This window comes from Triturus cristatus, chromosome 3_2, assembly GCF_964204655.1.
Source record: "Triturus cristatus chromosome 3_2, aTriCri1.1, whole genome shotgun sequence".
NCBI lineage: Eukaryota > Metazoa > Chordata > Amphibia > Caudata > Salamandridae > Triturus > Triturus cristatus.
This window is the reverse complement of record NC_140584.1, coordinates 871862475-871875488: the sequence shown is the minus strand read 5'-3', so window position 1 is coordinate 871875488 and position 13014 is coordinate 871862475. Positions and strand designations below refer to the sequence as shown.

Here is a 13014-nt window from a genome sequence, read left to right as displayed (position 1 = left end):
TCGACCGCTACGGTCACCTGTACCAGTGGCACCTCCAGCATGGCACTCTAGATCTCCATGACATCATACCAAACCTCGCAACAGGCCTAGGTACCGGTCAAGATTCCACCGTCATACTCCAAGATTACTGGGAGTCGGTACTGACATGTATGAGAGAAGTATATAATATAGAGGCGACTAAGTCGCCAAAGTGGTGTCTCCTGAACATATGGGGAGAGTCGGATCTAACCAGCAGGGAATGTCTTTGGGTGACATTGGGGATCATGGTTTGCTAAGCGCAAAATTACTTGGAGGTGGAGGGCGGTGTTGACTCCGAGGTTGAATGAATGGAGGGCAGATATGGAGTGGTGCATGCTTGCAGAGAGTGCAGTATACAAGAGTAGAGGCTGCCCACACAAATGGACAAAAATCTTGGGAAAATGGAACGAATTTCGGGGGATGATATGCAGACCAATTGTTCGAGTGAGACAGAATTGGAGGTTTGAAGAGTGTTGATGAGTGAGACGGGTGGGCAGGGATGGGGTGAAGAGGGATACGTTTTGTACAGTTTTACCAACTGACTTATCACCAAATGTCGGAAAGTCACTTTGATGCACAATTTTGTGGTACAAGAAGTCATCGTAATGGCAATTTTTGTTTTTCATTATCAATTAAGATCTCATTGACAGTCATGGTCAGGACATAGACTGGATTCTCCATCCCAATTGAGGTCTTCAAGGTCACATCACTCTACCTGTTTTCCTGGTCTATACTCTCCTACAATCACAGACTCACCACCAGTAAACATCTGTCCCAATAATATTAATACCTTCCAGGAGGTTCATATCAGGGGTGCCAACAAACTGAGTATTGACTTGCCAACTACCACAACCACCAGGTTGATAATCTTTAAGGCACTGCACCAGCGATCTTTCTCCAGACCACTTTTACCTCTGGTTCCAGGTCTCACAGAACCAGCCATGGATTTCTTCCTCACTCTGGCATCTATCTAGGCTGCACCATCCCGCCTACAGGAAAAGTACAGGCCACCAGATCAGGATTTGATATTTCTTCGTATGGGTTCCGTTCTGCCATTGTTTCCGCTTCCCAAAAACTTGATGCCACAGCTCCATCTTCTACTGTTCCTCCTGACAAGGAAAGTAAGAAGTAATGTTCTGTGAGCAGAAAGTTGTGTGGCACTTCTGTGGTTACTATGAAGGCCGAAGACATAATAGGCTACTCAGGGACTGTATTTAACAGTTGATAAAAGACCTACCCAGAGACAGACATCCAAATTTCCAAGAAATCTTCAACAAGGGCTAGATGGTATCATCCAGATAATCAGTGCTCAAGTGGATACCTCCATCCTAGCAGCACATAAATACTGTTATCTTCTAGTTCTATGTCTCTCATTCTGGCTCAGACTCAACAGGGTGGAAGCCTGAAGCTGAACACTTGATGTAAAACCTACCTTTTTCAGGGAACATGTTGTTCTTTTCTCATGCTGATGATGAAATGTCTCACATCAAGACAGAACAACATACCCAAGCCACGAAACCATACTCTAGCGGCAAGCATTGTGTCCCTTCTTCCCACTCCTCCGTTATCCACTCCGGTAGGCCGAAGCATTGCATTTTCCCTGGAAGAGTGGAAAAATGAACAGGGACAACTGGGTTCTGAATAGCATCACAAATAAATACTGTCTCAAATTCAAGATCCTACCATTAATCCCACCAAAGAGATCATCCCTGTTTCATCAGGAAGAACTACAGCAACTCCATCCTCTTACAAAAACATACAGTGGAAAAGGTCCCAACTTCTCTCAAAGGATTGGTAATTTATTCTGGTTATTTTCCCGTGAAGAAAGGACCAAAAATTGAGTTCACCCCTATTCTAGACCTGAAAAAAGAGACCAAGTGGATTTAGAAAGAAAAGCTCAGGTTGTTGGTTCTCCATTATATCTATCATCATCTCCACCAAGGGTATTGGCAATGCTTAATACATCTGCAAGATGCCCATTTTCACATCCTGATAGCCAAGAAACATCAGTAATTCCTGAGGTTCTTGGTAGGAAGAGACCACTTTCAATACAAAGTTCTTCCTTTTGGTCTTAAATCTGCACCCAGAAACATATCCAAATGCATGGTGATCCTTGCAGCTCACCTCAGGACATGTAGATGACGTCAGGATGAGAGCTGCCTGCAGGTATTGGAAAACGCAGGACGGCGGGAGTCGGGACCCATCCAGAAGCTGAGGTGGCACAGTACGGTCAGTTTTCTTTTATATTTTTTTTAATTAAACCCCTCCCGCCTCCCCCCCCTCGAGGACCCCATTTCTACCCCCCCACCCGTCGGCATCCCGGCCGCGACTGCAAAAGAACAAAAAACCGCAATGAATATGTGGCACAAAGGAATCTTTTTCCAAAATGACTGCGGTCCTCTGGTAGGTAACTGCACCGATCTTCACTTCTATTATTTGTAGACAAAGGTGCAGTGGTGTCAGATGAGATACTTTTTAGGATTCTGATTGGGCATACATCGAAATTTGGTGTAGTGCTTCTAGAAGCAAAGAAAGGAAGAACTAGCCTAGGCATGGACACTTTCCCAAAAAATCAATCTCGAAAACAGATATGCACAATATAACATAAGGATTCATATCTAGTTATCTTTTTTTTTTCATTAAGGTCGCATTTACTGAGCTTGTGAACACTCAAACACTTGGAGGTGAAAAAAGCCCAGAAAACAAAGATAAGCCATAAACCAAATGTTTTCTCAAAATACTGCTCTTTTATTTCTAGGGTGTTTAGACACCAGCATACCACACCAGTCCTGGAAACAGCAAATCTAATGCGGCCCGTTAATGTGAAAGGGGAAAATGTTATAATTGTTACAGGCTTGGTGAAGAGGACATAAGAAAGAAAAGTCTTCAACAGTTAATGCCTTATGACGCTGAAGATCTAATCTGGGATGACGCAAAAGCCTTAATAACGTTCGTTTTTCACACAAGGAAAAAGTGACATCAGATTTGTCATGTGGTGCAAAGACATACACACACTTTAAAGCTCCTAAGTCTTTCACTGCATTTGTTGCATGTACTATATGCACATTTAATTACTTTTCGATTAGTGCGTACTTGGCAGAATTCATTGATTACTCGGAAACAAAAATACTCTCCGTATTTTAATGTGCTAGTCAAACACCAAATTCTAGATCGGTGTGGCGAGGCTTATCTTATCATGCTGCATACCGCCTCCCACAGGAAACCAAAAAACAGTGTTCACTCGGCTCATGTCACCCTTCTTTGAGCGCATGCATACCTGGTGCATCATGTACCTGATATTAATAAGTGGCTTTCTTAACCACAGTTCCCTTACTACACGGGGTTAGCGAAATTCAGGCTCTTTCTTACAGACACCTAAAAATAGGGATTCACACTCACCCCTGATTCATCCCAAAATGTGACTCTGTATTTCATGTCAATCGGACGTTTGATTGACTTCTTTTTTCCTCCTCTCTTGAATTTACATCAGATTGGGGTTTACATGTGATTGATGTTAAGAGACTTGTCACCTACTACACTGTCTGGAGGGAGGGTTTCAGGAAGTAACAGCAGCTCGGTGTCTCATGTGCATCACAAAGCAAGGACAGACAGTCCCATTAGTAAATCAAAGGGTGCGTTGTCTGTGATACCACAACCTCTCATCAGACATCTCCATCAACATTGTCTCGTATAGACGTGTCGACCCAGCATTGTGCCCGGCATAAGGTTGTGCTGCTGATTAGAAAACCTGACTATGCTTACAGGGCCAGGGGAAGACTCTCGCTGAAAGTCAGCAGTATCCTTAGTTTCTTGGGTTCCAGTCCCCATACATGCGTTTGCAAGCTCCCTGTATGGTGCTGAGTTCTGTCACTAAGAGCACTGCTGCATGTGTGCATGTGTATTCATACTACACAAGAGACAGCTCACATTAAACAGTCTGTTCGGCAGGTGATGTCTCTCTGCCGGAGAATGCACCAAGACTTCGGGTTTGCAGACCCAGCTTGTGAACATTCTCTGTCTGTAGCTTTTCTCCAGCCTCACTCTCACCTGTGAAAACCTAGCCCTCTTGCTGTCAAAGGGTGTCTCCCGCGACGCCTGTCTTTCATGCCTCCAATGAAGGGTCTGGAGAAAAAGTTCCTCATGGGGGGCAGCGCCGCAAAGTTCTACTCCGAGTCCCTAACGCAAAACAGGTACGACGTTTTCTAAGAATTTACTGTCACTGCTTTTGATATTATCCTGTGAATAAAAATAAATAGAAGCGTGGCTACCCCTGGGAGAGAAATAAGTCTTCTTCGTTCGGAGAATCTGAGACGTAAATTTGCTTTGCAGTGTTTGCTTGTGAGTCCTGCCCTTGGGTACATAATGTCATGCGCCTGTTTCATAACAGATGTGGGATTGTAGCTGTGGACGGTTTTGTAGATGGCTTGAGGTTTGGGATAAATGTAATTCAGTACATTGTTATGCACTGTCATTATTAGAGACTCGGTCAGAGGGACGACTTTCCATATAAAGCAAAATAAAAGGAACCCAGCATATAAGATTAAGATGCAAGCAGCTTAAATGATAATGGAAGATGGTCTGGTGTGTACTGAGAGACGCTAGCAGCAAGCAGGCCTGACACACTACTGATGCCTGTAACCTTGCCAAATCTCAGCAGAGCACACAGTTGGGCTTTCCGTAACTTAGATTGCAGGTTTGATTGTATGGAAATTTGAGGAAGCTTTGTAAAGTTAATCTCTGTACTTCTAAATTTGACCCGTTGTGGACGTTGGGAGAATTATCTTTATCTGCGTTATTCACAAAGTGCGCTAAAGTACAGCTCGATATTGTAAACAATTTTATTAAATAGACCCAAAAATAATTTTTCAAATGGTGCTCTCTGAGGTCCGGATCACAAAGCATTTTCGACTGGCGCTGCTTCACCTCTTTGGTGGTAAATTAAGGCAGCCCTTTTTGCAAACCGTATAATAAACACAGGTTTCTAGAGATGTTCATATGTGAAAAGAATATTTGAGCACTTAGGTTATGTGGTCGTCAGTCACCTGCTGCGTTCTCAATTTGCTTGAAAATGCACCATTTGCCCACTCTTTTTTCAACATTTTCTTGGGGGGAGAACCACCCCAAACCCCCCGTAGGTGGTTCAGGCTCGCTCGCTCGCTACAGTGCTGTACGGCAATTGTTTTGCGCCTCACCACTTTCAAATGTCACCAGCCGCCACAGGAGGCAATAAACTGTCCTTCAGAAATATCACAATCTGAAGAGAACAGCCCATCGCACAGAAAGGCAAATATATTTTCTTCTAGAATCGTTGCCATTATGTATCCTTCTGGTCCTGAATGCACGTCTGAACAGGAGACCTCTGCACAGTTTCTAGAGGATCAGTGGAATCAACTCTCAGAAAGATGGGATGACAAACTGATTCTAACAACTCAGGCAAAGTAATCACTCAACTGGTGGTGTTGCTCAGTGAACCTTCTAAACAGTATCAGTTTCTATTAAGACATCCGAGCACATACCACAGTGATTGATTCCTCCTGCTCTGGGTGGAGTGCTCACAAGGACCACCTCCAGCTTTCAAAGGAACAAGATTACCATATCACCCTACTAGAGATGAGAGTAGTACATTTAGCTGTGAAGGCTCCCCTTCTATCCTTCAAGACAAACTGTCTCCTTGTTCAGACAGACAATACAATGACCATGCATTATCTGAACAAACAGAGAGGAACGATATCCAGACTTTAGTCACTGGAAACACAAACATTCTGGAAATGGTTACTCTGCAGGGATCTCAGGATTACCGCTGTGCACCTGCCAGGCTTCAGAATGTTCAAGCGAACGCTCTTAGCGGAACCATTCAAGAGAAGAAAGAATGGGTGTTAAGCTGTACTGTCCTCTGAGACATCTTTTGCAACAGAGGTTTCCATTAAATAGACCTCTTCGCAAATTGAGAAAACAAGAAATGCCCAGACTTCACCCGAGGTTTTACCAACCAGGTATGTTAGGGAATGTCCTATGGATCAACTGGTTAGACAGATTGCCTTTCCTCCGATTCCCCTACTGTCAACAGTGATCATCAAACGGTCTCATCCAAAGGCCAGAATGATTCTTATTGCTCTAGAGCGACCACAACATGGTGGTTCATGGACCTCCTTCACCTCTCAGAGAGTCAACACAGGAGGCTGCCATGCAGATCGGACCTCCTTCATAAGTTTGGAGGCCAGATTGTACACCGCAGCCTTCAATCATTGAATTTATCAGCTTGGCGCCTGGATTCATACAATATAGCCATATAAACCATCCTCAGGAGGGCATGGACATTTTTAGAGAAGCCAGAAGAACATCTACTAGAATGTCCTATCCTTTTAAATGAAAAAGATTCTGCATCTGGTATGCTCAAAACTATTTTCATCCTCTCACCTGCCAAGAAGAGGCTGGTCTTCCATGCCTCCTTCATTTGGCTAAAGCAAAACTGCAGTTTTCTTCTAGGCAATTCTCCTTTAGGCAGTAATCCTAGCCTATCGAAAATGTCCTTCACAAAGTCCTTTAGGGCATTAAAAAATGTATCCTGCTATCAGGAGACCATTCTCTCTGTGGGAGTTGAATAGTGTACTTTCTCACCTTATGGGTCCTTCCTTTGAGCCTTTATATAAAGCTTCCCTTCAACAACCTATTTTGAAATTCTTTCTTCTTGGTCGCTACAACCTCTGCACATAGAGTTAGCGAAATTCAGGTTCTGTGTTACCTCACACCTTCTGCAGTATTTCACAATAATATTGTAGTGATGAGGATCCATCCTAAATTCCTCTCTAAAACAGTGCCTGATTTTCATGCCAATCACAACTATTTCCTGACAGACCTTTTTTCAGATCTCCATATCGGCTGCAGGGAGGTCTCTCCACACCCTCGATGTTAGGAGGGCGTTGAAGTTTTATCTGGATAAGACTAAACCTGTGAGAAAATCAAAGCCACTATTTGTAAACTATGGTCCTTTATGAACAGGATTTGCCACTTCCAAACAATCCCTCTCTAGATGGTTTGTCTCCTGCATAATCATGTTTTACCAGACACCCAACAAAGCCTTACCTGGGAAACCTAAAAACCCATTCCATCAGTTAAAGCAATTACTGCAGTATTACTTAGGAATGTTCTAATCACTGAGATCTGCAAAGATGTAACTGTACTGTACAGATGCCCAAGTATGGTAAGCTTCTCTAAGAAATATATTTGCTTAAATATCATACCTTGTGTATCTCTTACCTTGTGGGCTTTTGGGGAATAAGCTAGTCATTCTATTCAAAGCTTATGATTCTCAGTGGAGATCCCGTGAGAGAAAAAGAATGGTTTCTCACCTATAATCCTAGTTCTCTCTCAGGGGGGTCTCCTTTTTAATCATAAGCAACCCTCCCTCCTCCCCGACGGAAGGGATACGTACGTTTAACTTATTGTGTCAAAAAGCACTGGGTAAACTGCCACCTGCAGAGCATGATGGGGCACTGGAGGTCTGGGTGCTTTGACAGGTGCAGTGTTCTATTATTGTTTCGGAGCTGCAGCCTCTAACAGTTACATTGCCCTATCCTTCATTATTATTCAGAAAATAATAAGAATTTGTGAAAGATGTTTTAAAAAGTAACTTTTGCTTAGTTTTAGTGATTTTTAAAGGATATATGTTTTTCTTCCATCTTTTAAACTAAATTGATGGAACTGGCAATATAGTCCGTCTTAATGCTGCAAACAGTTTTACTTTTTGGTCTCCTGCATCCTGTGGCCTTTCCAAAGTAAGGAAAAGGTACTGTGAAAATGTGACTTTAAAAGAAGTGCTATGAGATCCCAATACCTTCGGCAGACTATTCAGTGCTTTTATGGCGATCCCCCTGAGAGACAACTAGGATCACAGGTCAGATTCCATTCCTTTTCACTCTCCTCTAGTGCTCATGGTCTCTCCCTTTCCTGACCGCCTCTCTGTCTTTGCAACTGCATCTTTCTGTCTTATTCTTCACTGTCTTCCATCCCTCAATCTTAACCATCCTTTGTCTTCTAGAAGGCTCCTAAATCTCCTATCTTGCCACATCATGTTTTTATGGAGTCTCGCCTCTCTTTTTTGCCATCACGATATGCTCATACCCCCACTCACTCACTCTTGGTCTCTTTACCTCTTTCATATTGTTGCATTCACTTACATGCACTTACGTATAAAATTCCTCTGCAGGTGAGGTAGAGTGCCCAGACCAGGCAGTGCTAGAGTTGTATAAGTAGTTGGTGCAGTTCGGTGTGTTCCAAGCGTTGTTACAGCTGGTCCAGGGCAACTCGCTGGTGAAGGAGGACAGGAGGTAATACAGAGCCCAGGCCATGATGGTATTGTAGTAAAAGGCGATGTAGAGAGCAATCACGCAGATAGCAAAGCCTATACCTATAGAAGGAGAGCCACAGTCAGTAGTCCGCTGTATATATTGAAGTTCTATGGATGAGGTAGAGGAAGATTGAAAAGCTCCTTTCTAATGTATTTATTACTGCATCTAATGATTTCTCAATTCATAGTGGTCTCCTTACTTTAAGGATACACAGAAATGTAACCCACTATGCCTTGAAGAAGCACAGGGCATGCAAAACACATTTGTAACAGTATTTATAATCATCCTGACTTAAAAGTAGAAATCTTCAATGTTAGGATAGACCACCGTCATTATACCCTCCCTTCTTCATTATACCCTCCAAAATGCTTCTAAGTATAATGAAAGGTTTACTAATCAATCCATATTTCTGGTACCAAGGACGATAGCGTCATGGTTCAGTTTCAAGTGTTCCAATGTTTTTTAGGTGTAGGCACATTTTAATTAGGCCTGGGTGTGAAATTCTGCTCTGCTCATGGAGTTTGCGGAGTTTTTCCCCCTCTGCATAGCGCGCAGAGTTCTGAAAAAGTCAGCAGATCGGTGTTTTTTCCTCACCTGCCAACGTTAAGATGCTGAGCGCGAGCAAGGAAAATCGTACTTCAGACCACCTCCCAGCGAGATTTCTCAACGTGGGTGGTTGCTCGTATTGAGAAACCTTCCGTTCGCGTGAGGAAGCTGCCACTCAATTACAACATCTACTCGAGCGGCAGAAAGAAGCAGTTCCCTCTTGTGCTGCATGTGATGCAGTTTGTGCTGATTTTACAGTGCGGGACAAACACCCAGTGCTAAAAATCAGCATGAATGGAGCAACCTAACGCACTCAGTGTAGCGTTGTGGAGTTTTTTGGTCACTTTGCAGAATTCCACTTAGCAAAACTCTGCACACGCCTAATTTTAACCCCCCCTTGGTTTTTCAGCTTAACTGAAAACTCTATGTTGGAATGTACTTTTCCTTTTAAGAGAAGCTGTCAAATCCTAAACTTTTTTAACTCCCAATTAGGATCATTAGTTAAATGTTTATAGAATTAACTGAAGGGTGCATATACAGTTGGGAATGTGACACATTCAATTGTGCAAATTACATTAAATGTGACTGATTGGATCACAAAACAGTTGATAAATCAATGAAGCTTGATAAACCGAAAAATACTTTAAAAAACGGAAATTAATTTATGCAATTACATAAGTGATCTGGCCAAGAGTTTCGTTTTTTTTTAAAGTACTTGCTCATACGCTAACCCCTGACACTTTCCCACTTTTCTTTTAAAGTTCATTAGCAACTGTGGTATTATCTGTCTTTATCCCTTTTTCACTTGATTTCCTATGAGTGGGTTGCTGTCAGGCTTTGGTTCGTACTATAGTCCCAGCACATCACCTGAGCCTTCCCTGATCTGGTATTCACAGATAAATCTGCTAGCATATTTTGTTATGTTGCTTTTATTCACTCCATAGTGGCAGCTGCTCATGGAAGAAGCCAAAACCTATATGGTGGCAGCACCTGGGGGTGGAGGGGAGAGGTGGGCAGAGGTTGGATCAAAGTTCAAGAATGCCCACAAATATTAATGTCCTTTGGAATTCCCAAACCTCCAAGGCAACCCTTGCCTTGGAACACCCATTTCCCACCCCTTGAGTAGAATTTACTAATGCACATTTCTTCACACTTGTGCTGGAGAAATCCACTCTAGTAATTGCATTTATGCCTGCCAGAAATCCCTTTGGGAAATTCTGGCTAGTGTGGAAAAGGTATTTCTGGGCACAAACATACATTTATGCCTGATAATACTTTTGTGAATAGGCTCCTTAATTTGTCTCTTAAATCCTGGACATGGGGGTACAACACAAACACCATCATCCTGAGTCCTGAACCTTGAGATGCAGCCCAACGTCCCCCTACACAACACAGGTTAGTTGCCACCTTCTGTAATCATGCCATGGGTTACTGTACTATACTAAGTCATAGTGAACACTGGCAATTTTTTTGTTCTTCAGCTATCCCCCCTGCTATCATATTGCACACTAGGCACTGTATTAGGGGACAGGATGACATTCCATGGGTATCTATGTGCTATCTCTTCATTTTTGTCCTGAAAGACTTTACCTTATCTGGATTTGAACTGCTTCACAGTTTTTCAGTACATTAACAATTAAGTATATCAAACAAACATCAGACCAAATGCAGATCAGTAGTAAAATGACCAACACACGTTGATATCTATGACATCTTAGTTGTCAGAACAGCACTATACTAGCCCCCACACCCATTCAGGTATTTAGGTATTATGGCCATACAGCCAGCAGTGTCTTTCAAAAAAAATGGATGACGCAGGATACCTAATAGTGAATACACAGAATAATCTCTGTGTTTAGCACAGTTCATTATATCAAACTATAACAAAAAAAAGCACTAGCACCCTCTTCCAATGTATCCACCAGGTCGTAATATTAAAACAGAGAGAGATCACTATCTTCCAACCTGAATTTATCCTTGTTTTCAATTTCGATTATTAAGTTTTCATCCTAGTGGTTGTGAAAAGGAATATAGACAGATTATTTCTTGATCTAGTCACTTCTGAGTAATGTTCTACTGGATCTCCAGCCAGAAACAGCTCTGCTGGGTATTAAAAGGCTTTGCGCTGCTTCTGTATGGGGAGGGGGCCTATGTGGAAAACCTAATTGTGGTAGATGGAATCCTTACCTTTGAACAGAGGGCAGATTTTCTTCCATATTGAGATGCATCCATTTCTGTGGTACTGGCCCAAAGCTAACTCCATGTAGAAGAGGGGTATTCCCCCAAAGATGGCCATGATGGTGTAGGGGATGAGGAATGCCCCTAAACAGAGAGATACAAAAGGAAAGCCAGGTATGTAGTTCAAATCTGCCTGAACATTTTAAAGATATCAGTTATTTATGTTTAAGACATAGCACCCACGATGCACAAGCCATCATGCCTATTTCGGCATGAGATCTAAATCACTGACCCCAGTGCAAAGAACCTATAATCATCCAGTGGAAAAACACACATTTTTTCCTGTTGTTTACTAAATGGCTCTATGCACGTAAGAGGAGCGCACCCCCCATACAATGGTATTAATTTCTGGCCCAGTCTCTATGGACTGTAGCCTTACTATAGTCATACTGTAGCCAGGCAGAGAATGCTTGTGGCCTTTAGACCTTGATACAATGTGTAGGATGTAGCCTCTAGAAGCTGACTCTATTCTCCACAGGTGGTCAAAGTGTAGTGTACAACGGTAATGCAGTAAGAGATTAACTTTATACTGTAAATATGATTTTCATGGATATTTGTCCCCATCATATCACAAGGCATGTGTTGCAGGGATACCTAGTGGTTCACAAATGTTACTGGACTCATCATAAATAACAGCATCTTAGATATGACTAGAATAATGCGTTCCAATCTTCTTTTCTTGAAATAGAGCTTATTGCTCCTACAGGAGTGTCTAGGAACATTACTTAGGTGCATCAAATTGGATGATCGACAATAAATAACGCACTAGCGGACAAATGATTCTATGAGAAAACATTTTACTACATTCTTGTTAGATTAGTCACATGTTTTCATGGATACTTTCCAATCGCCAGTTTACCACATGTTGAAACATTCCTTCAGCAATATCCTAGCTATATAAATTATGTAAACTGAAGAACTTTTCTAATAATACGTCTGACTCCTTAGTCAAAAAGGCTACCAGATCTGCCCTATCCAAGCCTTCCCCTCACCTAGCTCTCTACAGTTTCCCTGCTTCCTCCAAAAACATATTAGGACACACTTACTGACCCATTTTTCAGTTTCTCACCTATTAGTCATCAATGATAACATCTATTAAAAATCACATACACATCTCTCAGATGACTTTGCTTTCTCTCCCAATACATATGCACCTAGCCACAATGCCCATCATAAAATGATACAGACCAGAATCACCAACCCGTGCTCATTCTTCCCGACTATACCTTCCTCACAAATTAGTTGCTATCATCTCTCTTGCGCAGTCTTTGACTAATTAATACCCTGTCAGTCTCTCACTTTATACTCCCTCCTTCAGTTCACCCCCTTACTAATCCTTATCTTGTTAAATCTCAACACTACCTATTGAAGCAGCTTCGGCCAGAGAAAATATTTGAGTAGTATTCCCAAGAGGTGAGATATTGGGCAACCAGTACCTCATATCCTGGGACCTTATCAGTCTGTCCCTTCTTTCTGGAATAGATATGTGGCAGGAGTAATCATCAAACTCACCTCACCTTCCTAGCTCTATGGCCTTCGTGCTGGGAGCAACCACCAGACTGGTCAGGTCACCATTGGACATGTAATACACTATACTGGGGCCTGCAGAGCACCATCCACACATCATCCTCTGCCTCGCCTGCGAGAGGTATCATCAGTGTCCTCTAGCCAGTCAGAATTTATTTTACCTCCCACTCCCTCCAACAGATACCTATCTTGTAACCTAATCAATGCCAGTTCATTTGGAAAGAACAGAACCAACACCTATGACCTATTATCTGACTTCATCCTACAAACGTAGGTAAGAGAAAATGCTACACGAGTACTTGATGAAATCATCCACCATGACTACCTAACCCTATTC

General features: G+C 42.4%; 1 protein-coding gene across 1 annotated transcript in view; it reads right to left on the bottom strand.

Moving 5' to 3' along the window:
• The window catches only part of SLC6A4 (solute carrier family 6 member 4), a 534306-nt gene that overhangs the window by 206513 nt on the left and 314779 nt on the right, over nucleotides 1-13014 (bottom strand). Inside the window, exons 3-4 of the mRNA XM_085649232.1 lie at nucleotides 11100-11234; nucleotides 8206-8425 (exon numbers count right to left, since the gene is read on the bottom strand). Coding sequence (XP_085505358.1) covers nucleotides 8206-8425; nucleotides 11100-11234 — 355 coding nt within the window. The remainder of the gene's footprint in view (nucleotides 1-8205; nucleotides 8426-11099; nucleotides 11235-13014) is intronic.